The following is a 27,698-nucleotide window of genomic DNA, read 5'->3' as shown; positions in this document are numbered from 1 at the left end:
AACTGCTGGAACAAAATGTGCCCAACTGGACAGTGGGTCATACTGCCAAAGGAGCTAATATGAGAACTTAGAGCCATAAACAAAGCATCCCTTTGTGGCACCAGCAAGTCATCCCTTTGATCTCCAGTCCTGCCAAACCTCTTTATGACGCTATCACCTTTTAAAAAGCACCCATCTAAACATCTTACAGTTCACTACTAGACAGGGAGGGAAAGGAGACGCAGGGATTATTATATAAGCGCTGTTAAAACTACTTATGTATAACAATCAATAACTGATTCTTAGTTCAAATGAATTAGAATCAAATAACTTAAAAGGCTGTAGAAACTGTAGAAAGAACACAAACAACTAAAGTATGTTATAGGTTTGAAATGCTAAGTGAAATAAAACTTGCTAATCAATTGCTTCTTTTTGATATTTTTTCCTTTGGCCCCCACTTAATTACAGAAAGGACCATAGGTGCACCAGCAGAAATTGCAAATCATGCTTCCACAAAGGATGAAGAGTGAAATTAAATACCAACCATTACTACAGTTTTCTTAATAATGTTGAGGCTTAAGAATGAAGACCTTGGATTAGGGCCTGGAGAAGTGATTCAGCAAGTCCCTTACATAGTTGAGCCATGACTGACATTAGAGATTTTGACTTTCAAAAGTTCAGTACTTTTGAATAGTATCTAAAAGAATGATATTTATGAAACTGCTTTTTTGCATTCTGGATAAGAAAGATACAAGCCAGGAAACAATACCATTTTAATTAAAGCTGGTGTGTATGACGAGAAATACTGAATGGCAACCTGCACACTGCCTTCAAGAGAATGACACACGAGGTGAGAATAGACAATAACATGAATTATCAGGGTTGAAAAGCAGAGATTGACATGGAAGACTGAACAAACACAATGGCTCTAGTGAATGCTAAAGCAGTTTGCCTTAAAGCTTTCCTCCTTTAGTTCAATCTACGTCACTTTGACTTTCCTTAAAGTTGTGTGGGAGAAGAGAAATGAAATTTTGCAAAGAAAACTGCTCAAGAAATATGTAGAGAAAAAACTCTAAAGGTAAAATTTTTATGAGGACTCTTTCTTAGTCCCAGATCTGATGTAACAAATATCTATTCAGCTCTTCTACGGAGAGAAGAATAAAACTCCCCTTCAAGTGACAGAGGACCAGTTAATGCAACATGAAAACTTGATTTAAAATTCAACAAGGATTCTAACTTGCCTTTCCTACCTGGGATATACATTTAAGAAAAGCAATGAAGATGTTGTTTAGGAAATACAGAATCCAAAGGAGCATTATTCACCTACTGCATCACCCTCAATTCTGGGCTGAAATGAAACAGAAGATTGGGGATTATTTTAAATTGTAGTTCACTGAAAATGGAAAGAAGGAAAAAAAGACATTCACTGAAAGTCTAACCATCCACTTTTAAAAGGCTTGTTGGCATTAGCCATTTACGTTATAACAAAAGAGTTGACATAAATCCTTAGAGGGTTAATCTTAGATGAGAATTCAGAAGTGCTAAAAATTCAACAGTTCTGAGAAACAAGAGATTTCCAATCTTGGTCTAAAAACTCTTGAACTTCCATTCTTTTCCCCTGTTATGGGAAATTTTGGGTAACAAATTATAGTGAACATCTAGTATCAGCAGTTGTTACTGAAGTCCCAAGGTCTTCACCCTGATTCCCTTTCTTTTAAGGAGGCAGTGAGGGCCATTTAACCAATTACCTCAGTGTAGGCTTATCTCAGCCAAAAGAAAGCTCACACAGTCCAAGGGATGGGATATTCCCAACTACCCTTATATGATCAACATTCTCACCATCATCACAAAGGATCTGTCTCATTATGGTCAAATCCCAGCAACAGGGGAAGTTCAGCAACTTAACCACTGTAATTTGAGTCCCATAAGGGGCAGGAGACATGTTTAATTCATTCTTATATTTCTAGCACCCAATACAGTGTCATCACAGTTTGCAATCAATAAAAACACTGGCTGTAATAAAATGTTACCGTGTAAAATGTCCGAGTCATCTTCAACAAAATCAATGTCTCTCAAGTCCCATTCTGCATAATTGTCAAACTCCTGTTTGGGGAAAAAAAATTCCCATCTAAAATCCATCAGCTTTGAGTAATGCCTTTACAGGAGCCATGCTTTAGAAGCAAATGGCAAATATATAAACAAACACTTGTTAAAAAGTACTGAACGGGGTACAAGGCCAGGACAACTGCCATAAGTAAATAAGTCATGGGAAAAAACTGAGAGGCTTTCAGGCAGCAGTGACAGCAAAAAATGAGAAAGTTATGAGTCCGGGAATAAAGCCAAACGTATTGTTCTAAAAACTAAAAGTAGTCTGTTCATGAAATCTAACTCAAGAAAATCTAACTCCTACTAGCCCTTCAACTATTGGGCTGGCCAAAAAATTCGTTCCGGTTTTTCGTAACATCTTACAGAAAAACCCGAATGAACTTTTTGGCCTAACCAATATTTAGGTAAGAAAACTGTTGGTATTAATTCATCTACCTTTTTACCACCATCTAGGGCTCTATTTATCCCATAATATTGCTTACATAGCTCAATGGGTAGATTTGTTCATGTTCTATTCAATGACTACAATCTGTAGGGGTAGTGTCTCTGAGGTAGCTCTACAATAGCAGCTGCCATGAACAAAATGCTGACCTGGGTGTGGCTAGCAAAATTGTTTGTAGTTTGCTAAACTTTAATTACCTCCAAGAGTACTATAATTGCGGATTAGGTGATAAATCAAGAGACTTGTGACTACATTCACATGGCTTTTAACTCCATGGCTGAATGAAGAACATGTAGTTTTTATACACATTCATCATTCTTTATAAACTTGTGAATATAGTACAGAGGTCAGCAAACTATAGCCTATAGACCAAATTCAGCCCACTGCCTATTTTTGTAAATAGTTTTACTGGAGCACAGGCATGCTCATTTGTTTACTATTATCTATGCTGCTTTTGTATAATAATGGCAAAGTTTAGTTCCAAAGGAGACCTTATGGTCTACAAAATCTAAAATATTTACTATCTGGACCTTAATAGAAAGTTTGCCAACCCCCTGATATAGTACAACCTCAAAACCCCCTAGATGTGGAATGAAACTTAAGAAATAGGTTTTTGGGGCTTCCCTGGTGGCGCAGTGATTAAGAATCTGTCTGCCAATGCAGGGGACACAGGTTCGAGCCCTGGTCCGGGAAGATCCCACATGCTGCGGAGCAACTAGGCCCATGCACCACAACTACTGAGCCCGTGTGCCACAACTACTGAAGCCCAGGCGCCTAGAGCCCGTGCTCCGCAACAGGAGAAGCCACTGCAATGAGAAGCCCGCGCACCGCAACGAAGAGTAGCCCCCGCTCCCTGCAACTAGAGAAAGCCCGGGCGCAGCAACGAAGACCCAACGCAGCTAAAAATAAAAATAAACAAAATAAAATAAATAAATTAAAAAAAAAAAAGAAATAAGTTTTTGCTCTGAAGAACTTTTACCTTTCTAAAAGAAATATTTACAAATGAGAAAAAGGCACTCAAATGGAGAAAATGTGGCTCGACAAGTTACAGTGCTATGAAAATCTCTTTTTAGTGGTATGGAACCTATAGGTAAGAGATATAGCCTCATCCTAAACAAAAACAAGTTTCCCTTACCTCAATGAAATCTGCTCGAGCTGGCATGTATCCTGCCATGTCCCGAGAAAGCAAGGAGTCAAAGGTAGGTCTGGGAGGGTCATCTGTAGCTGAAAGAATTTAGTTTTTCTTAGTTACTTAATAAAATACTGGCATAAAAAAAGTGACACAAAGAAAGTCCTCATTTAGACTCTGAAATATTTTTGTTTGGAGAAAGACAGCGTCTGAGAGGATAAATAAAATGCAAGAGATTTTTATAAAGAAAAAGTAAAAAAAGATAAAGTATTAATGGAAACAAACTGATTTCTTGAAAAGGAAACTAAGACTTAGGGAATCCTCTAAGTAAATACAGAAATTCCCTCTTATTTTTGCTTTCCTAATATGAAAGAAAATCAAGGATCTTTTCTTCAGTATTACAGAACTTAAGTATTTACCCTGTCTGCTTCAGCTCCCTTACCCCTTAGGACCAATCTCAATTTACAAATCCCATCCAACGACAGGCAAAAAACCCCACTGGATTTGGAATAAGCCAGAATTTGAGTCCAGGCTCTACTGTAACATCCACTAGTCCCATGACCTTGTACAAATTATTTAACCTTTCTGAATCTCAGTTTCTTTTTGTGCAAAAGAAAAGCACTTGCTCTGCCTGTCTCACTGGGTTGCCATGAGGAAGAAATGGTCTAAGGCATTTGAGAACAAAGTGCTAACATCCAAAGGGCTATCCAAATAGGAGGTATCATCAGGTTTTGAGTTAGTCACCTATGAAACTGTTTCCAGAGAGTAGGAGGAAAGAGGCGGGGAAAGAAAAACATTCATATTTCATTACTCGTGCTCTGGGAGTCATTCAGAAAAGATGTCCATTTATAATTCATCATGGGTTTGGTTATGTTTTGTTAGAAGACCCATGACTCCCTAAGTCACATGAGATTTAAAAAAAAGAAAACGAAAAGTTCGCTATTATTACCACAACCAAGTGAACAAAAATAACAAATTGCTTCTTGGACTTAACACTGAGATGATTAATTATAATGAGCTGAATACTGGGCTCTCTTACTGATACAGGGAGGTACTTACAGTGAAATGGAATGGCTGTGTCAGCAGTCTTTGCCTCCTCTGCTTGCTTCAGGTTTAGCAGGGTAGATGCAAACAGAGGGTTATTGATGAAATGCTTCATGTAGTGCTTCTCACACTCCTCCTTGGTCTTGGTGCACATTTGATTGGCTACATCCTGCCTAGAGTGTGGAAAAGGAGAGGAGGAAATAGCGCTTTCATTTATACATAATGGTCAAAGCATGGTTTGTTCTTTCCATATTTTAAGTTCTACCTATATAATGTCTGGAACTTGACACCTCCAAACTGGTATCATGGAGCTATCAGCAGAACATTGAGACAAATATAAACATAGTACTGGTGCAATCTGATGTCCCAAATCCTGCTATTCTGAGATACAGAAACAATATTTAAAAAGCCCTTTCCTGGACTTCCCTGGCAGTCCAGTGGTTAAGACTCCGCCCTTCCAATGCAGGGGGTGCGGGTTCGATCCCTGATTGGGAAACGGAGATCCTACATGCCGTACGGCATGGCCAAAAAAATATAAAAATAAAAAGCCCTTTCCTTTCTACCAAAAGAAAGGAAGACCACTAGAAAATATGTAAGCTAGGCTCCACCGAAAGAATTGCTATAAATAATAATAAGCCACTTCAGAACATTGAAAATGTACATAAGAGTAGTTTTATATTCACGTTTTATAGTTTACAAAACACTTCACACGGGCTTCCCTGGTGGCGCAGTGGTTGAGAGTCTGCCTGCCAATGCAGGGGACACGGGTTCGAGCCCTGGTCTGGGAAGATCCCACATGCCGCGGAGCGACTAGGCCCGTGAGCCACAATTGCTGAGCCTGCGCGTCTGGAGCCTGTGCTCCGCAACAGAGAGGCCGCGATGGTGAGAGGCCCGCGCACCGCGATGAAGAGTGTCCCCCACTTGCTGCAACCAGAGAAAGTCCTTGCACAGAAACGAAGACCCAACACAGCCATAAATAAATAAATAAATAAATTTATTAAAAAAAAAAACAAAAAACACTTCACATGAACAAACATTTCTTTACTAGAGCTCTCACGACAGACCAAGCTCTCAGCTAGAAATATTCACAACATAATTTAAATAAATCCTAGTATTAACTGTGTAGTGTATTTACTATCTCAATTTCACAGATGAAAAAATGAGGCCCAAAGAGATTAAGAAACTTGCTTAAGAACACAAAGCACCTAAGTGACAAAGCCACTTAATTTTTACTTAAGACCTCCGACTCCTGGCCCAGATGATGGAAAGATAGAGGTGAAATCTCTCCAAGTCTGCTCTCAGCTTCTCTCTTCCACAGTACTTCACTTGTCTTTCTCCTAAGGCATTACTATGCTCTGCTTTGTGTACTTCAATCATCTGCACATATATTTTGCTTCCCCTACTAGACTATAAGCTTCTTGACTAGCAAGCGAATGATCACTTTTTCTATCTTTTTTTGTATTCCCATAGTGAACAGTATTTTATGATACTTAATAAATGTTGAATGAATGGATACAAGCAAAATGTGAACTGATCTCAACTCTCCTTCTTCAAGGCCCTGGACGTAAGGGAGGCAGCACAGTATATTCTATTAACATCAGGATAGATTATATACACTAGGAAGTCAGGACAGGGAAGAGCTAGTTAAGGGCCCTTCACTAATAAACTATGTGGTCATAAGAAGTCATTTTAACTCCCTAAGCTTCAGATTCTTCATGAACAAAATATATTTAAAAATGCCTCTGCTATCTAGTTCACAAAATGAAATCATCGGTGTGAAAGTACTCCCAAAAGGTAAAAATGAAAGTGGTGGTATTATTAGTAAGCAGTGTCGCCTCACATGGCAACAGCCATGAGTGCTATTCAGTTCTTGCAGGTATCTACAAGCTAAAAACAGGGAGTGAGGACAGGCAGTCTGTCAAACTTGAATCTCAGGTAAGCCACGGCTGTCTAAAGTCTGACTCACTTAAATGACGAGGGCATCTACAGCCAAGAAAAATTCAGAATTCAGAAAGGAGCAATAACTAATAAGTCTACACTTCCCCACTATTCAGAAAGGAATAACCAACCTTCCTTGTGTGGATATGTCCAAAGCAGCCCTTTAGAGCTGTCAGTCATGGACCACTGAACATCTCATAGCCCTGTGAGGCATTTAGGCCTTGGAAAATAATGTGCAGAGGGGAAGAGGACTTGTCTCTAAGTCACGGGTCAATAGAAAAGCAACACATGGCCCCCAAACTCCTTTTTCTGAGGCTCTTCCTTTTACCTTCAACAGCACCTTCTTTTTGGAGCCCACTAGCGCAGGAGAACCCTTACTCCCAAGCTCTTACCAATTTCCAAAGCCACAGTCCATCACAGCTTCTAAAAGGGCCATTTCTTCTTGAGCAGTCCAGCTGGGGTCAAGAACAGGAAAATCTGAGGTCTAAGGAAGAAAAAGTTTGGCCTAAGAACAGACACAGAAATGGAACCCAGCAACCCCAAATATAATCCTAATTATAGTCAAATGGCTGTCATTCTCATGGTATTGAGAGGTGCCTAAAGTACATTCTTATTAGCTGTCCACACCCCGCCACCTCTATTTCCACCATTAGCTACAAGAGTCTACAAAAAATATTATCAACCATAAATGCCACTGTAACTCAGGCAGAAATATATGTTTTTTAAACTTAGCAAAAAGGTAGAGATAAGTATTATAGTATGTTCCCATTTAGCTAAGAAAGATAGGAATACAAATATGTATATTTCTATCATTTAAAATGCAAGAATAAACCATATATTAAAACCAAGGTTACCTATGGGGGAGGGAGGGAGGAAATAGGGTGGAAAGGACAAGGATAGAAGCTGGACCTCTCTGAATATTCCTTGTTTGTAGACTTGACTTTGAAAACATAAATACTGTACATTAACTATTAAATTTTAAAATCAAAAGAATCAAAAGCACAATGTAACAAATAAACCCATGAATTAATTTTAAGGCATAATCACACAGGAAGAAACAATCCCAAGTGACTTTAAAACACAGTAACTTGACTATATATTTCTAGTAGAATATACCTTAAAAGTAAAAGGAACTGCCAAAAAAATCTTAAACTGTTTTCAAGTACTGTTGATACCGTTATTCTGAGATTATTATATGTTGATATGCTGTGGGGTAAAGCAAATAAGTAACTGTATTGGTGTCACTGCACAGTGGGACTTGGAGCTTGGGGAAAAAAAAGAGATGTAAGATCTATGAGGCTATGTAAAACCATGTAGTCTTGTTATTTGAATTGAAAGTTTTAGTATGGGGACTTCCCTGGTGGCGCAGTGGTTAAGAATCCACCTGCCAATGCAGGGGACATGGGTTCAAGCCCTGGTCCAGGAAGATCCCACATGCTGCGGAGCAACTAAGCCCGTGCGTCACAACTACTGAGCCTGCGTTCTAGAGCCCGCAAGCCACAACTACTGAGTCCGCGTGCCACAACTACTGAAGCCCGCATGCCTAGAGCCCATGCTCCGCAACAAGAGAAGCCACTGCAATGAGAAGCCCGGGAACCGCAACGAAGAATAGCCTCACTCGCTGTACCTAGAGAAAGCCCACGCGCAGCAATGAAGACCCAACGCGGCCAAAAAATATATATATAAATTAATTAATAAATAAATTTTAAACAAAAGGAAGTTTTAGTATGAACTCATGATGTATTTGTCTTAAAACAATAATTTCCTATATAGAGAACTAGTGATTACCGGTGGGGGAGAGGGGGGCACAATACAGGGGTGGAGGAGTGGGAGGTACAAACTACTGGGTGTAAGAGAGGCTACAAGGATGTATTGTACAACATAGGAAACATAGCCAATATTTTGTAATAACTGTAAATGATGTGTAACCTTTAAAAATTGTACAAGAAATTTAAAAAATTCCTATCACTGTTCAATGAAAAGGTCTAGAAAAAATGACTAACCCAGTAGCAATTAACACTTCTAGTACCCAGTATGTGGTCTCTAAATACAATTTCCCATTAAAGGAACCAGGGCTCCTTGAAGAAAAAGGCAATTCCAGGTTTGGGTAGGAAATGTACAAGATGAGACTGGAACATTTTGTTACACTGGAAAGCAAAGAACTCTCAAAGACTAAAAGAGTCCTGTCAAAAGGATTCAGAGGTCAACTTGTAGAGGCTCCCACTGACCAAAAATGGAACATCTGAGCATTAAAAATAACTGCAAAGGATTAAAACACATTAAACATTCTAAATACCTAGAGGATGCCAGGGAACCAACTCATACTTTCAAAACTAGTAAATAATGGAAATAATTTATCCTGCCCTTCTGTACAAACTTTACCTCAGGGTGACCACATAGATAATGAAATTTCTTTTTATAGAATTATTTAATCTCATAAATTAAAAGGAGTGATAGAATTGAAAGATAACTATGTATTTTGCAATCCCAGAAGAAAAGATCTAAACAATGATCATGAATGAATCTGATATAGCCAGTATATATTAACTACTAATTTGTAGGAAACACAGAAGTCAGAGGAACACGTTAATCAGCAAAATCTAGACTGCACTAACATCTATAAGATAAACCCAGGTTTTTAAACAATCAAACTATATGAAACAAGAGAAAGAGTGAGGGAAGGAGGGGAGGGAGAGGGAGAACCCACAGGATAAATATATGAGGCAATCAATTGGAATGTATGGACCATATCTGAATTCCAAATAGCACTGTAAAAGGTAAAAGAAAAATGATGATACCACTACACATTCATGAAACCCACTAGAATACTAGGATGAAGAAAATGACAATAACAAAACTTGGCAAGCATGTGGAGCAATCAGAACTCTCATACACTGATGGCTGAGGTGTGAAGTGATACAACCATTTAAGGGAACTTTTTGACAGTTTCTTAAAAGTTAAATAATCATTTATTTTATGACCCAGCAATTCCACTCCTAAGTGTTTACCCAAGAAAAATGAAAATATATGTCCATAGAAAGCCTTATACAAAAATGTTCAAAGCAGCTTTATTCTTTTTTAAAGTATTTTTAAAAAATTTATTTATTTATGTATTTATTTTTTGGCTGCATTGGGTCTTCGTTGCTGTGCGGGCTTTCTCTAGTTGCGGCGAGCGGGGGCTACTCTTCGTTGCAGTGCGTGGGCTTCTCATCACAGTGGCTTCTCTTGTTGCAGAGCACAGGCTCTAGACACGCAGGCTTCAGTAGCTGTGGCATGTGGGATTAGTAGTTGTGGCTCGCGGGCTCTAGAGCGCGGGCTCAGCAGTTGTGGTGCACAGGCTTAGTTGCTCTGCGGCATGTGGGATCTTCCCGGACCAGGGCTCAAACCCGTGTACCCTGCACTGGCAGGCGGATTCTTAACCACTGCACCACCAAGGAAGTCCCTTTTTTTTTTTTTGATGTGGACCATTTTTAAAGTCTTTATTGAATTTGTTACAATATTGCTTCTGTTTTATGTTTTGGTTTTTTTTGGCCATGAGGCATATGGGATCTTAGCTCCCTAAGGGGATCAAACCCACACCCCCTGCATTGGAGGGTGAAGCCTTAACCATTGGACCGCCAGGGAAGTCCCGATGTGGACCATTTTTAAAGTCTTCATTGAATTTGGTACAATATGGCCTCTGTTTTATGTTTTGGTTTTTTGACCCTGAAGCATGTTGGATCTTAGCTCTCCGAAGAGACCCCCTGTGTTGGAAGGTGAAATCTCAACCACTGGACCACCAGGTAAGTCCCTCACAGCAGCTTTATTCTTAATAGCCCCAAACTAGGCAAAGCCCAGTCTCTATCAACAGGAGAATGGATAAACAAACTGTGCTATATTCATACCATGAAATATTATTCAGTAACAAAAAAGAATGAACTATTATTATATACAACTTGAATAAATCTCAAAAACATGCTGAATGAAAGAAACCAGAAACAAGAGTACATACAGAATGAATCCATTTATATGCAGTTCTAGAATATGCAAAACTGATCTATGGTGATAAAAATCAGAATAGTGATTGTTTCAGGTGTGGAGAAGAGAGCAGAGATTTTTTTTAAAAAGCTTTTTTGAGATGATTGGAGAAATGTGAAAAGTGACCTGAGTTACTTTAAAATTTTAGAGTGACCTAATGAGACATTTACAGATGAAATGATACGATATCTAGGGGATTTGTTTCAAAATAAGCTGGAGGGGTACAGGTTTAGATGAAACAAGATAGGGTATGAGTTGGTAATTTTAAGAACTAGTGACAGGTATATGGGAATTTATTACACTATATGTGGTAGCGATTACAATGGTGTCTCCCAATGAACTTCTAGAATTCACATCTTCATGTGGTCCCTTCCCATTTAATATGGGCTGAACCTGTGACTTGCTTAAGAAGGCCTGGCAGCTTCTACTTTTTCGCCTTTGGGAGCCCTGAACCACCACATAAGAATTCTAGCCTCCTTTCTGGAAAGACCACGTGGAGAGGCCACATGGAGAGGGAGAGGCCCTAAGGCTACCTGGAGAAGAACCAAAGGCCTCAGGCAGTTAAGATGTTCCAGTTCAACCAATTCAAGCCATTCTGAGGTGCTAAAAGTGAAAAAAACCCCTTGGACTTCCATTCCCAGCACCCCATGTGGAACCAATGAAAGCTACTCTCATGGTGCCAATCTGAATTCCTGACCCACAAAACTGTGAGAGATAATAAAATGGTTGTTATTTTAAACCACGAAGCTTTTTTGTTTGTTTGTTTGTTAATTAATTTATCTTTGGCTGTGTTGGGTCTTCGTTGCTGCGTGTGGGCTTTCTCTAGTTGTGGCGAGCGGGGGCTACTCTTCCTTGCGGTGCGCGGGCTTCTCATTGCGGTGGCTTCTCTTTGTTGTGGAGCACGGGCTCTAGATGCGCGGGCTTCAATAGTTGCGGTACGTGGGCTCAGCAGTTATGGCTCGTGGGCTCTAGAGCACGGGCTCAGTAGTTGTGGCGCACGGGCTTAGTTGCTCCACGGCATGTGGGATCTTCCTGGACCAGAGCTCGAACCCGTGTCCCCTGCACTGGCAGGCAGATTCTTAACCACTGTGTCACCAGGGAAGTCCCTAAACCATGAAGTTTTGAGGCAGCTGTTAGGGGGCAACAGATAACTGAAACACCATTTTTTGTATTTTAGTATATGCTTGAAATTTACTATAAGTTTAAAAAAAAAAAAGTGACACAAGACATTCTCAGATCACACAGGCCTTTAGAAATTGTTCTATCTTTTGTTAATGGCAAAAAAAATCTGTGAGCTGTGAAATTACATTACTAATAAGCAATACATTTTATCTGAGCACGTACTAGGAATATGCCTCACATGAGATATTTCGGATACGAGATCCGAAAGAGAAATTTCAGAGTCTACGTCTGTATTAAATTCAAAATAATCATTCAATCTGGAAAGTACCATAAATACAGGTAAATATGACAACTCATAGTTGAAAAGCCTGTTATTTCTAAAAGTGTATTTTAGAATATTAATTAGCCCTCACCAACTTTACTGTGAGATAAATCAGAAAGACTTTCTACACCAAAAAATAAATGGGCATAAGTCAGTTTTTCTTAAAGTTGAATCAATATTATTCAATTTCTGGACCCAATCTTGGCCCTACCGAACCAGAATTTCTAACAGTGAGGCCTAGGAATCTATAATTTTAAGAATCTCCCAGGTGATTCTTATGCACTAAAGTTTAAGAATCACTGGTATAAAGGGTGTGGCTGAAAGAGGTGCCTTGACTTGTTCAAGGTTCTAAGAATTATAAGACAAAAATAGGCAAAGAACTCAGAAATCTTGATTAATGCACCACCCACTACAGCATGAGTAACTTCCAAAAATACAGCACTGTGAGATGGCAAAAGTACTGAAAACCATTTAAAGTTTTCTGAGGCTTCATATGCAAAAAGAAAAAAAGAGAAAAAATCAAGTTTTTAGTGGCTTCATGTGTAGAAAAGCAAAATTTGGTCATCATGCCTACGGAAGGAAAGATTCTTCTTTTCCTTATCTGGGAATAGATAAAGACTAGCAGAAAAAAAGAGAGTATTAGTAACCTCTAAAAGCTCTACAAAATAAAGGACAGAATTCTGAAATGTGTCTGTATGGGTGTAGAATATGTGAGAAAAGGATGATGTAATCTGAAGAGTTAGGTGGACTTGGAGTGAAACTTTGTGCCGTCAGCATTATGCAGAAGGGATGGTGCCCAGAACAGCTGAAGAGAGTTCGTGGTCAGCTTTCCGGCAGTGGATAACTTCAATCTACCCAAACTATACTGAATTATCCTTTAAGGAATTATTTTCACAATTCAAATGAATAAATTTGTATTCTGGTTCTAGGCATTCTTATGTGAATTTGGGAAGAATAAGCCAACTTTCTGAAGATCTGATAACCGTGGTGAAATGAACTCAAAGCCACAGCTACTTTGACCATACTCTCCCCCAGCCCTTCACTCATTTTGCAATTAACAAAAGGGAAAAAAAATTATTCATATGAAAAGATGTTCCACATCATATGTTGTCAGAGAAATGCAAGTTAAAACAACAAGATCATGCTATATACCTATCAGAATGGCCAAAATCCAGAACACTGACAACACCAAATGCTGATGAGGATGTGGAGCAACAGGAACTCTCTTTCATTGCTGGTGGGAATGCAAAATGGTACAGCCACTCTGGGCAGTTTGACAGTTTCTTACAAAACTAAACATACTCTTACCATGTGATCCAGCAGCCATGTTCCTAGGTATTTACCCAAAGGAGTTGAAAACTTATGTCCATAGAAAAACCTGCACATGGATATTTACAGCTGTTTTATTCTTAATTGTCAAAACTTGGAAGCAACCAAGATGTCCTTCAGTAGGTGGATGAATAAATAAACTGTGGTACATCCAGACAACAGAATATTATTCAGTGTTAAAAAAGAAATGACCTATTAAGCCATGAAAAGACATGGAAGAAACATAAATACATATTACTTCGTGAAAGAAGCCAATCTGAAAAGGCTACACGCTGTATGATTCCAACTATATGACATTTTGGACAAGGCAAAACCATGGAGATTGTAAGAAGATCAGTAGTTACCAGAGCCGGGGGGAGGGACGGATGAACAGGCAGAACACAGAAGATTTTTAGGACCATGAAACTACTCTGTATGATACTATAATGGTGGGTACACGTCATTATATATTTCTACAAACCCATAGAATGTATATCACCAAGAGTGAACCCTAATGTAAACTATGGACTTTGGGTGATAACGAGGTGTCAATGTAGGTTCGTCAATGATAACGTATGTACAATTCTGGTGGGGGATGTTGATAATGGGGGAGGTTATGCATTTGCAGGGGCAGAGAAATTTCTGTACTTTCCACTCAGTTTTGCTGTGAAACTGTAACTGCTCTAAAAAACAAAGTCTGATATTAAAAAATGTATTTCAAATCTTATAATTAGTGAAGAAACTACTTAGAAGACTGAGGGTGTTTAGAAAGAGGCAGGGGAAAGCTAGACAGCTGGCTGCGAAGAACTCTTACTAAGGAGCATTTCTTTGACTAATTCATTATGGACCAGGATCTGACTCTCAGCATTACAGGCCCAGAAACTCACTTAAATAAGACTTCATAAATAATCAGACTTGGAGATGCTGAGTTACCCTTTCTAAACTTTTAAGAGACTGAAGTAGATATACTACAGCGCTGCGGTAGACAGAATTCCAAAGATGTCCCCCAGTGCCCCCAAGATTCCTGTCCCCTGATTATTCAGTCAAACACTAACTAGATATTACTGTGAAGGGACTATGCTAATGGGATTAAGGTACTAATCAACTGACTGTAAAATAAGGAGATTATGCTGGTGGGCCCGATATAATCACACAGCCCTTAAAAGTAGAAGAGAGAGGCAGAAGAGTCAGAGAGATTCAGCACAGGAGAGATGAACCAGGAGAGGTCAGAGAGACGCCAAGCATTTCATCAGTAACCCTCAAGGACTCCCTGCCATTGCTGGCTTTGAATATTGAGAATGGAGGCCAGGAACCTCTAGAGACTAAGAGTAAGCCCTGGCCAACAAGTAATAAGGAAACAGTAGCATCAGTCCTACAACCTCCCGGCAGTGAATTCTGTCAACAACTTGAATGAGAATGGAAGTAGACTGGAAGTGGATTCTCCCGCAGGGTCTCCAGATAAAAACCCAGACAGGTCAACACTTTCATTTCAGCCTTACAGAATCTGGAGCAAACCACTGAGCTTAATGGTCTTCTGACCAACAGAATTGTGAGATGATAAATTTGTGTTGTCTTAAGCTCCTTCATTTTTGGTTAAGTTGTTACGGCAGCAAGAGAAAACTAACACAGGTATCAATGGATTAACCCATGATGTGACATTACTGTTAAGTAGATGCCCAACCGGCATTCCTTCCTGTAAGAAAAACAACATGGGAGGCCAAATGTAAGAAAACTACTTGGTGAACTAGGAGTTAGGCTCTGATAACTGACAAAGGTACTGTATATACACCTGTCAAGCATACCAGATATTCACTTTGGCTTATTAAAGTGCCCATTCCTCTGGCCAGATATTGGAAGGACACTACCAACATCTGCCTCTCATTCCTTCTTTAGAGGTGGCAAACATCAAATTACAGCCAAGTCTTATTCTGGCCTAAAAGTCAGTCTACCTCTTCAAAGTGATTTTGTATATTACTATGTTATTCACCCTACATCCATTTTACAACTTAACTCTCCGAGGGTAACTAATTTCCCCAAGGCTGGGGAGGTGGAGTGCCAGATATAAATATCACCACTGCCCACACAAACCACATAAAAATACCATTAGCCAAACACAGCGACAACACATTTACTACATGTTTATCAATGAACTTAGAAAACCACAAACCTCTGATCCTTATATTAGTAAATCTCAAAAAGCACTTCCTTTAAATTCCTTCTCATTTAAACCAAAAATCTGAGTATATAAAATGATTTTTTGGACTTAAATGCCTTAGAAGATCCATAAAATCCTAAAAAGCTTATTGCGCAATGATTACCTAATCCAGAAGTGGGCGAAAGAAAAGTGAGATATTTGCAGATGAAGAAAAAAAAGACTAATTCCCAGTATAATAGTTGAAAATGAAGGGAAATTCCTACAACTTCATCATTACCATTATTTCGTAAGTATGATCACTTTGATGTTTCTTGTACTCAAATCCTCGAGTGAAACACTGCAAAAGAAAGGAAAATTAAGTTACCAAAAAGCTACGTTTTGAAATGCTTTCTTAAAGGATAGAAGATGGCTTGTGGGTATTTTACTCTTGTGATGAGTTTTTAAGAATTCATTTAGTCTTGTCTGCAGCCACAACAGGAAGGTTAAGTTCATGATCACAGCCTTTCAATGGCCCTCATAGAGAAAAACAATGATCTGAAAAAAAGACTTTTTCCTAGGACAACTCCTCCTTTTATAAAAGCATAAGCCCTGGAAGCAGACTGCCTAAATTTGAATCCTGGCTCTTAGCTTATTTCAGCAATTCTAAGACATGTATTATTTCATATTTTAAAACACTGAAATGTGGATTCATCTTATAATAAAAAGTATATTACAACTTCCATCAGCCATTTTTACACTTTAACATTTCTGAAATTGGGATGTTTCTTTTAATCAATAGCATCTTGGATCTGATAAAATATGGTATTTGCTGTGGGACCCTGAGCCAATTATTTAACCTCTCTTTGCCTGAGTTTCCTTTATGATATAGGGATACTAATCATAGTTACTTCCTAGGGTTGCAGTTATGATTTAAAGGTTAATTCATGCAAAGTACTCAAGATAGTGCCTGGCACAGAGTAAGCACTTATCATTAGTATTTTTTTTTAACAATTTTTTAAAAATTTATTTTTGGCTGCATTGGGTCTTCGTTGCTGCACGCTGGCTTTCTCTAGTTGCGGTGAGCGGGGGCTACTCTTCGTTGCGGTGCGGGCTTCTCATTGCGGTGGCTTCTCTTGTTGCGGAGCACGGGCTCTAGGTGCATGGGCTTCAGTAGTTGTGGCACGCGGGCTCAGCAGTTGTGGCTAGCGGGCTCTAGAGCGCGGGCCCAGTAGTTGTGGCGCACGGGCTTAGTTGCTCTGTGGCATGTGGGATCTTCCAGAACCAGGGCCCAAATCCATGTTCCCTGCATTGGCAGGCGGATTCTTAACCACTGCGCCACCAGGGAAGCCCAGCACTTATCATTAGTATTGCTACTACTACCATCATCGACGGAATAGTTTGTTCCCTGGTTTGTCACCTGCCCAAACATCACTCTTCAGTAAGACAAAAAACAGTGTCATAGGTGCTATCAAAAGGAATAATCCTCCAATTCTATATCCTGTAGTCCCAATACTTGAAATTTACTGGTAAAAACAGCATTAGGTTGATACAGGGAAGTGGAATATTCAACAGTCTATCTCATCCATCCTGCTCTGTTCCCCAATTTTTCACTGGTAAAATGTGTAACTGAATATTGACTGGAAAAAATAGACTTAATAAGGTATGGTCCTTCTGAGCAATTGATAGTCATCTCTGAATTTATTATATCCATAAAACTAGGCAAGCCTCCCCTTAAAGAGTTACCTGTAAGCACAGGAAAAAAGGAGGTGGCCCACATTCAGCACACTTGATATAAGGCTCCATGAGGTAGGAGGAGCAGCCTCGGCAAGGTGGCTTATCAGAGGGATCATCTATAACAAAAAGAAAAATATACTAGCTTCAAAACACCTTATGATTATCTTAAATGCGAGAAGGTGAAAATCTGCAAATGATTACACAAGGTAGTAAGCTGTGCTGAAAAGTTCATGGAGACAAGATGAGCTCATTCCAAATAAGAAAAAACAAAAATTATGTTCCTTTTTATTTCAGGGCAGCTTTGTTCCTACCTACAGTATATCTACTATTTTAAATAGCATTTAAGTAGATATTGCCCCTGCAGAGAAATTTACAAACACAAGTTTTAACTGGAAGTTTCATAATGCCCACAATTTATTTTCCCAGGGGAAAATAATGTCACATATCTACATAACACATATATAGTTATAGATAAAGCCAATCTGACAAAACGTTAATAACTGCTGGGTCTGGGTAATGGGCAATAATTGCCGTACTGTTCTTTCAACTTTCTATAAGTTTGAAATTTTTCATAATAAAAAGTTGGTAAAGAAAAACCCTTTAAACATGTCTTGGGATGTACTACTTTATATTTGGGTTGGGAGTTAAACCCAGGACAGCTCCCTCCCTTTCTCCCACGGTAAGCAGAGAACAGAGCAGACCTTCCTCCAGTTCCAATGACAGTACTGTCTCTGCAATATTAAGGCAAGGAGTACAATCCAAACTCTCTAAAGTCATAAAAATGCAGATATGTGTGTCCTTGGCTGCCCCAAACTCTGCCACTCTTGAGTCAGGGCAACCTAGCAGAGCTGTTCTCTGCGATCAACAGAAGTCTAAGAAAACAGGCTCTGAAGGCAGAGAAGGGATTTAATCTGTTTGGCCTGGAGCAGAATTTCTCACATTCTGCAATAGCATTTTCCTTCCTAAAGTCCAAGAAACACTCTTCAAGGCACCTTTCCCTCCTGTAAGTGGTGATTATTGTTCTTTTCTTTTGCTTCTAAATGAAGACCTGGAGAAAAAAATGACAGAGGAAAGAAAGGTAATCTTTCTGGCAGTAGCTTCAAAATAAACATGTGGAACAGCAACTACCCCACTTCTCCCATTTAAAATTTTGACATGGAAGAACAAAAATTATTTTATATTAAATGTCAATTTTTACCGAATTACCTTCTTCCTCACATCCTTTTCTTTTAATGATGTGAGCTTGCTTTTCTTTCCTCAAACTTTCTTCAACAACAATAACAACAAAAAATTGGCCAATGACTGACCTAAAGAGTTTTTAAACCCTCATGTCAAGAAGTAATTGTTTTTTAGAGAAATGCAAATCAAAACTACAATGAGGTATCACCTCACACCAGTCAGAATGGCCATCATCAAAAAATCTACAAACAATAAATGCTGGATAGGGTGTGTAGAAAAGGGAACCCTCCTGCACTGTTGGTGACAATGTAAATTGATACAGCCACTATGGGGAACACTACGGAGGTTCCTTAAAAAACTAAAAATAGAACTACCATACGACCCAGCAATCCCACTACTGGGCATATACTCTGAGAAAACCATAATTCAAAAAGAGTCATGTACCACAATGTTCACTGCAGCTCTGTTTACAATAGCCAGGGCATGGAAGCAACCTAAGTGTCCATCGACAGTTGAATGGATAAAGAAGATGTGGCACATATATACAATGGAATATTACTCAGCCATAAAAAGAAACGAAAGTGAGTTATTTGTAGTGAGGTGGATGGACCTAGAGTCTGTCATACAGAGTGAACTAAGTCAGAAAGAGAAAAATACCGTATGCTAACACATATAGAATCTAAAAAAAAAAAAAAAAAAAAGGTTCTGAAGAACCTAGGGGCAGGACAGGAATAAAGACGCAGATGTAGAGGATGGACTTGAGGACACAGGGAGGGGAAAGGGTAAGGTGGGACGAAGTGAGAGAGTAATATGGACATATATACACTACCAAATGTAAAATAGCTAGCTACTGGGAAGCAGCTGCTTAGCACAGGGAGATCAGCTTGGTGCTTTGTGACCACCTAGAGGGGTGGGATAGGGAGGATGGGAGGGAGACACAAGAAGGAGGAGATATGGGGATATATGTGTATGTATAGCTGATTCACTTTGTTATAAAGCAGAAACTAACACACCACTGTAAAGCAATTATACTCCAATAAAGATGTTAAAAAAAAAAGATATATTTTGTAAAAATCCAATTTATAGTTTCAAAAATTTTAGACAATAAAAAGTATAAAGTATAAGTCATCCTCTACTAACATTCTGATTTCCAGCCCTTCTTCTATGTACGTGTGTATATTTTAACAAAAGTGGGATACCACACATTTTATAGTCTGTTTTTTCACTTGATAATATATTGTCAACATCTTTCATGATGGTACACATAGATCTTCCTCACTCTTTTTAATGGATGAATAATAGTCCATTATATCTATTTAATCGAACCCAATGGTTTTCAACTGCCTCTTAGGAAGGCATTATGGAAATCTGAGGAGATGCTTTTTTGTTGCCACAGTGACTAGGGAGCACTACTGGCACTTAGCAGGCTGGGATCAGGGGTGCTAGATATCCTTCAACACTCAAGATATTCCTACACAACAAAGAATTGGCCAGTCTCCTGCACAACTTTCAAATGTCCCACCAGACGTTCAAGTAGGTGAAAACTTGCTCATAATTACATGACCTGGAACATAATTCCATACTAAAGAAAACAAAATGTTTTTGACAGTTTTAATATGTATTGAATTTTCCAGGAAGGAAACTGCATTACGTCAAGAGGAGATTTTACCTTGTTTTGTTCAGAACTTTACTAAGAGCTATTCAAGCTTGTGGTATTTGAGTCACCAATACAACACACATGAATCACTGTGCATTTGTAGTCGTAATATGCTCAGTGATTTGACTTATGGGTACAAGCATCTGACTAAAGGCATTATGTTTTCCACTGTAATGTCTAAACATATTGATACATATTATTATAAATTACATTCTTTATTACAAATTACTTCTCTTTTATTTATCTTCTATAGTATAGTTAGGGCATTATTATTTTTTTAAATTAATTAATTAATTAATTTATTTAGTTTTGGCTGTGTTGGGTCTTCGTTGCTGTGCACAGGCTTTATCTCGTTGTGGCGAGTGGGGGCTACTCTTCGTTGTGGTGCGTGGGCTTCTCATTGAGATGGCTTCTCTTGTTGCGGAGCACAGGCTCTAGGCGCTCGGGCTTCAGTGGTTGTGGCTCGCGGGCTTACAGCACAGGTTCAGTAGTTGTGGCGCATGGGCTTAGCTGCTCCGTGGCATGTGAGATCTTCCCGGACCAGGGATTGAACCCGTGTCTCCTGCATTTGCAGGCAGATTTCTTAACCACTGTGCCACCTGGGAAGTCCTAGGGCATTATTTTTATCTCTTTGAAATCATGGGCATAGATATGTTATATTATCTATGTATTTCATTTCCAAATAGTAAAAGGGGCTTTAAAAACATTATAAAAAGAAATCACTGGGTCTCATAAGATTGAGAACCACTAATCTAACCAGTTTCCTATTGGTGGATATTTAAGTTGTTTCCAATTTTTCACTATTATAACAAATGCTGAGATCAACGTTCCTGTACACGTAACAGTTCACATTTTGTTCCTCAGGATTTCTATTTTCCTAGAACTAGAACTGTTGAGTGTACAGAGGGTTTCTGATACACATAGCGAAACTGTCCTTCACAAAGGATTCCAGAACTTTTCTGTAACCTAGGAGGGAAAGACTTTTTACCATCATTCAAACTTCAGAGGCAATAAAAGAGTAATAAATTTGACTAAACAAGACAAACAAAAAGCTCTTTTTTGGCAAAAAACACCATAAGCAAAGTTAAAAAGCAAATAAACTAGAAGAAAATACTTGTAAACATGTCACAGATAAAGGGCTAACATCTTTAATATAGAAAGAACTTTTAAAAATTGAGAGGAAAAAAAAAGACCAAAAATCCTACCATGAAAGTCACGAAGAGATAATTAGGAAAAAAAGAGAGAGATAAAATGGACCTTAAACATGAAAAGACATTCAACTTCACTCATAATAAGAGAAATCTACACTGAGATATAAGTTCTTACCCATCAGATTGGCAAAACTTCAAAAGCTTGATAATATACTTTCTTAAGAAGACTGTGGGGAAATAGGCATCCTCATATATTGCTGGTGGGAATGCAAAATGGCACAACTTCTATAGAAGGGAATTTAGCAGTATCTAAATAAATGCATCCATTTATCTTTGGACCTAGAAATCCCACTTCTAGGAATTTACCCTGAATATACACCTCCAACAATATAAGGTTATGCATCAGAACATTGTTTATAACTGCAAAATACTACTTTGATGTCCAAGCACTGGACAGTAGTTGAACAAACTATGGTACATTCACATAATGGAGTACTATGCAACTATAAAAAAATAACAATCTCTATAAAGTAGCATTGTATTTCCAGGAGATACTATTAAGTGAAAAAAACAAGGTGCAAAAGAGCATACATAGTATGCTACCTTTTCAGGAAAAAATTAGGGAAAACAAAAGCAAAAGCATATACACGTCTGTTTGTCTTTGCAAAAAGAAATAAAGGACAGATAAACTAGAAAACAATGAAGCTGGACACCTACGAAGGGTTGGAGGAGGGGGAACGGAACGGAGTGGAAGAGACCTAGGAAGGAGCAACAATTCTCCAAATATACCTTTTTGCATAGCTTTGACTTTTGGAAGCATACTTATGTTCTACAAATTAGAAAATTAAACCACTAAATATGGGAAGGGAAAACTGAAAGCAGAACGAACAGATGAACCCAAAAGTATTTCAAAGGAATACCACAGCCACAATGAGGAAGGGGAAAAAAAGAACCAATCCAAGTAACTTATGAACATTTAACAACAGACCTTCAGTCTTGGGTGATGCAGAGAATTGCAAACAAATCCTGAACTTGTTGAAGTGGGTCTGTGTTATGTAGTGGTATGCACAGAGCAATTCTGAAATAATTCTGGATGTATTAAGACTGAGCAAATGAATAATCATGCTAATGCTGGGAGCCAGGGTTTTCACTGAGGAAAGGACACACAAACAAGGAATGTGGTGGCGGTGGGGGGACAAGAAAACAGCCTAGGAAGGTGAACTGGAGGTTATCAGTGTGAACTCACGATTTCTAAGAAAGTGCATCTATGGATATATGCATGTATATGCGACTATGTACATATACTGGTATATATGTACGTAGCGTATACCTACCATGTATTTCCCAGCGCTGTGGGCCAAAAAGGCCCAGATGCCAAGATACTCTAGTAGCAATAAGCAATGGCCATATCTTGGTCTCTAATGTCATTCCTTTCTAAAAGGACCAAGGGCTCCTCAGAGAAGTGGCTGATTCTAGGGCTGGGGCATGGGAGGTAGAAGATGCACCTCGAACATGCAGCCATGCCAGAAAGTAAGGAGATGCTCAAAAAAGCGATGGGGGTGGGGGGAGGGGCATGTCACAAGGTTGCAAGAGCCAGCTTGAAGGGGCTCACAGTGGTCAAATTAGGACAATCTGAGAACCAAAGTAAGTATGATAATGAATTATAAACCATTGAAAATAAAGGAATTCATGCGGGCATACTTATAATAAATAAGTGAAACAGGAGGTCTCTTGATTATAGTAGAATGCTAAGTGCTAACTAGTAAATACGGAGAGAGTGCTGGATGCGGGGGAAAAAATCATTTTGCGACCATCGTAGTAAAGACTGGATCAGGCAAAAATCATCAATGGATGTTAACTAGGGAGAACTTCTGATGAGGAACAGGATATTTTATGGCCTGGAACTGTCTCCTTATGGGTTGCTTATTAGATGCAAGAGAAAAAATAGACATTAAACAGTGAAGAACTCAAACGCACACCTTGACTGGGTTTTCAAAATTAACATCGCTAATGAGGAACAGAGCAAGACCAGACAAACCCAAATGAGACACCTCTAGTTTTAAAAAGGGGAGAAACAGGCTGTATTCTTCAAAAGTGTCAATCACTAAAGACAAAGGCTGTGGACATGTTTCAGTTTAAAGGAGGCTAAAGAGACACAGCAACTTAATGCAAGACCTGACCCTTGACTGTATCCTGTATGGGAAAGAAAAAAGACATCGTCAAGGACATTATTGAGTCAGCTGACAAAACTGGAATACAGACGGCAGGTTAGATAAAAGTATTTTATCAGTGTTATACTTACTAAAGTTGGCAACTCTACTGAGGCTAGAATGTACTGAAGTTAGAAGAGAATAGCCCTAGTCTCAGGAAATAAACACTAAAGTACTTAGGGGCCATGATGTATGTCCCTAAGCCTCAAATGATTCTGAAAAAAAAATATGGGGTATGTATATCTACTTATAAATACATATATATATAAATAAATATGTATATTTATAGATAGAGAACTATGCAAATAGAGTAAAAGGTTTACAAAAGGTGTATGGATATTCTTTGTACTATTCTTTTTTTTTTTTTTTTAATACATTTATTTATTTATTTTTTAGCACCTTTAATTATTATTTATTTATTTTTTGGGCTGTGTTGGGACTTCGTTTCTGTGCGAGGGCTTCCTCTAGCTGCAGCAAGTGGGGGCCACTCTTCATCGCGGTGCGTGGGCCTCTCACTATCGCGGCCTCTCTTGTTGCGGAGCACAGGCTCCAGACGCACAGGCTCAGCAGTTGTGGCTCACGGGCCCAGTTGCTCCGCGGCATGTGGGATCTTCCCAGACCAGGGCTCGAACCCATGTCCCCTGCATTAGCAGGCAGACTCTCAACCACTGCGCCACCAGGGAAGCCCCTTTGTACTATTCTTATTCTTCCAACTTTCCTGTAAGTTTGAAATTATTTCCAAATAAAATTTTTTAAGTTTAGCTTAAAAATATTTAAAAAATGGGCTTCCCTGGTGGCGCAGTGGTTGAGAATCTACCTGCCAATGCAGGGGACACAGGTTCGATCCCTGGTCTGGGAAGATCCCACATGCCGCGGAGCAACTCGGCCCGTGAGCCACAACTACTGAGCCTGCGCGTCTGGAGCCTGTGCTCCGCAACAAGAGAGGCCGCGATAGTGAGAGGCCCACGCACCGCGATGAAGAGTGGCCCCTGCTTGCCGCAACTAGAGAAAGCCCTCGCACAGAAACGAAGACCCAACACAGCCATACATACATACATACATTAAAAAAAGAATGTAAGCAGACAAGAATAGCATTAAAAAAATAAAAAAATATTAAAAAAAAATTTTTTTTTTAAATTTTTAATTATTTTGAAAAGGGGAAGAGAGTGGTTTCAGTTTATACTCCCAGCATGGGGACAATTCATTTAAGCTCTTTCTCTGCGTGAAAAATGAAAGATCTGAACTAGATGTATTGGAAGACTCCATTCTGTCCTAAATATATATAGGGAGTCTGATGAGAGAGTAAATTAGAGCCCCTTTAAGAAACTGCTGAGGGGGGCTTCCCTGGTGGCGCAGTGGTTGAGAGTCTGCCTGCCAATGCAGGGGACACGGGTTCGAGCCCTGGTCTGGGAAGATCCCACATGCCGCGGAGCAACTGGGCCCGTGAGCCACAATTACTGAGCCTGCGCGTCTGGAGCCTGTGCTCCGCAACAAGAGAGGCCGCGATAGTGAGAGGCCCGCGCACCGCGATGAAGAGTGGCCCCCGCTTGCCGCAACTAGAGAAAGCCCTCGCACAGAAACGAAGACTCAACACAGCCATAAATAAATAAATAAATAAATAAATAATTAAAAAAAAAAGAAACAGATGAAATTAATTAAAAAAAAAAAAAAAAAAAAAAGAAACTGCTGAGGGACTTCCCTGGTGGTCCAGTGGGTAAGACTCGGCGCTCCCAATGCAGGGGGCCCGGGTTCAATCCCTGGTCCGCATGCATGCCACAACTAAGAGTCTGCGTCCCACAACTAAAAGGTCCCGCGTGCTGCAACTAAGACCTGGCGCAGCCAAAAGCAAAATAAGTAAATGGAAGGAAGGAAGGAAGGGAGGGAGGGAGGGAGGAAGAAAGAAAGAAACTGCTGAGGAGGATACACCCCAAAAGTGACTTTCTGATTCTTCTCATTGGGACACTACTAACATCTAACAGTGGATTTCTATTTCTGCCAAATCTCTTATCTTCAGAAGAAAAGAAAAAGTGTATTTTTTCCTCCATAGTTGTGGCTGCCTGGATTTACTTCACATGTACGCCATAAATCTCTGCACTATTACTGTGCTATAATTTACTCTTAGAACACAAGTGCCAAAAAAGCAGGGGCAGGAGCATTTCCTTTATTCTACCACTGACATTATTTCTTACCAAGGCACCTGAAATATGTTACTGATTCTAAAGAGAAATTCAACTGCTTTTTTAAGTCGAACTACGGGTTAATCATATTATGCACGGCCCACCTGAGCTTAATTGTCTTATAAGACCTTGAGTGTCATGTGTTTGTGGTCATGTGTTCAGTTTTCTATCATGTGTTCAGTAGTAGTGGTTGATTTTATTTTGATTTGATACTCATTCCTTTAGGATCAGATTCACGTGGCTTCATCTTCAAAGTGTTTATTTTTCTTCTTTGATCAATTTCCACTTCAGTTTGCTATTAATATTCACCTGGGACTTGTTCCCATGGTACTTACTGCTAAAGGAACTCAAACGGTCCATTCCCCAGTTGGCAAAGACTGCTGCTTTGATCTTCCTCAATGTAGGGCTCCTTCAAGGAGATTTCAGAACTGGCCAACACAGACACCAAAGCTGACGACCCCCCCTATAAACAAACAAAAGTGGCACGTGGATGAGGAAATACTGTAAAGGGACAAGATAAAGAGAACATAATGCAACTTACTCAACTGTACCACATCCTAGCTTTGTAAGGCTAAGCAAATTAGTTTATCTCTACAAGCTTGTTCCCTTCTCTGTAAAATGGATATGATACAATCATATCCACCTTCTAGAGTTGTCGAAGATTAAATATCAAAATCCACACAGATAATGTACCATAGTGCCTGGCCCATAGTAAGCCCTCTACAAAGGCTACGTATCTCTAATAAACAACATCTGATTTTCTCTGCCCGGCCTCACTTTTCTCCTTAGCCCTTTCATAAATGAAAGCAGGGACTACATCAAATACAAATTTGTATGTCTTAAAGTACCAAGCACAGTGCCAAGAAGAAAGAACTCAATAAACACAAATGTAGTGGACAAATGTTAATTCTACAAAAAGGTTAGTTCATCTTTAGTTCTCCTGCAGTGACTTCTTTCACCTGATAGTTTTTGTTTGGGGAATAATTCATCATTAACTGTATGGGACACCCACATAAAACTGTCAATGAACTTGTCTTTTCCAGGATGAACTTGAGTGGTTATCCCTCTGCTCTGGTCCCAGGAAAATGAGTTTGAAGAAAAGTGTGCTTAGTAAGGGGTATTATGCACTCAATAATGAAATAATGGCCATTTACTGAATATTTCTCATATGCCAGGTACTGTGGTATCACTGTATGTGGATTGTCTCTGAATCCTTACAACCTTCTGAGGCATGCTGCTTTTTCAAGAAGGGAAAGGAACCTCTGAAAGACTGTCACTTCCACAATGTCTTACAGTTAGTGAACAGCAGCGTCACTTCAACAGAGGTTAGTAGAGATGGTCAAGTAAAGGATGTATACAGTCTCATAAACACTCCACGTTGTAAGCGCAATATTGCAATAAGCGGAATCTTCTTTTTTCCTCTTTCTTCACACAAGAGACATTTCTGACGCTAACATCCATGAAAGGATGGATGCTAGTTCCACATTAACATTTGCCAAATTCCAAGAAGTTACTGGGAGGCGGAGGGAAGGAACGTGAAGAGCATTCGATGTGGTGCAGAGGACAGGCACACGCTTGGGAGTTTTGCGGACAAGATTCGAAGCCTCACTTCGTTCCTTATTAACCGTGTGATCTCGGGCAAGTCATTCTACTGGAGCCTCAGACCACCTCACCTCTAAAACAGACCCGAAATATCTACTTGGAAGGCCTACTTGAAAACAAGGGGTAACGTCAACCAGGGTCTGCTAAGAGCGGGATTTCGTGTTCACCTGCAGCAGAGACAGGAATACCCAGGCTGGGACCCAGCGGGGCCGCCCAGGGGGCGGGGCGCGTCAGACCGCGAAGGGGCGGGGCCCCAGGGCTCAGGCCCGCCCCACGCCGCCCTCCCCCACTGCGCGGCGTGGCCCGCGCCTCGCGCCCGCCCGCCCCCTCGCCCCCCTCGCCCCCCTCGCCGCCGACGCCCCCGGGGCCCGCAGTCCGCCCCCAACCCCGCCGCACCTCACGATCCCCGCCTCGCCCTTGTCCCGAGACAGGGGCTCGCGCCCCGCC

The 27,698-nt window shown here is 39.8% G+C and overlaps 1 protein-coding gene across 7 annotated transcripts in view; it reads right to left on the bottom strand.

Moving 5' to 3' along the window:
* Positions 1–27,698, bottom strand: part of TADA2A (transcriptional adaptor 2A) — a 45,223-nt gene that overhangs the window by 17,373 nt on the left and 152 nt on the right. For 2 of the 7 annotated variants that reach the window (XM_082373979.1, XM_082373983.1), the window contains exons 2-8: positions 25,985–26,112; positions 17,285–17,391; positions 15,840–15,899; positions 7,031–7,122; positions 4,716–4,873; positions 3,663–3,751; positions 2,010–2,082 (exon numbers count right to left, since the gene is read on the bottom strand). In XM_082373979.1, coding sequence (XP_082230105.1) covers positions 2,010–2,082; positions 3,663–3,751; positions 4,716–4,873; positions 7,031–7,122; positions 15,840–15,899; positions 17,285–17,391; positions 25,985–26,009 — 604 coding nt within the window. In that variant the 5' untranslated portion in view covers positions 26,010–26,112. Of the gene's footprint in view, positions 1–2,009; positions 2,083–3,662; positions 3,752–4,715; positions 4,874–7,030; positions 7,123–15,839; positions 15,900–17,284; positions 17,392–18,214; positions 18,324–25,984; positions 26,113–27,698 lie in introns of those variants that run through there. The other 5 variants (XM_082373982.1, XM_082373981.1, XM_082373980.1 and 2 more) reach the window with 5 other exon arrangements.

The sequence above is a fragment of the Balaenoptera borealis genome (assembly GCF_965194805.1).
Source record: "Balaenoptera borealis genome assembly, chromosome: 20".
NCBI lineage: Eukaryota > Metazoa > Chordata > Mammalia > Artiodactyla > Balaenopteridae > Balaenoptera > Balaenoptera borealis.
The sequence above is the reverse complement of the archived record's forward strand: the minus strand, read 5'-3'. Positions and strand labels throughout refer to the sequence as shown.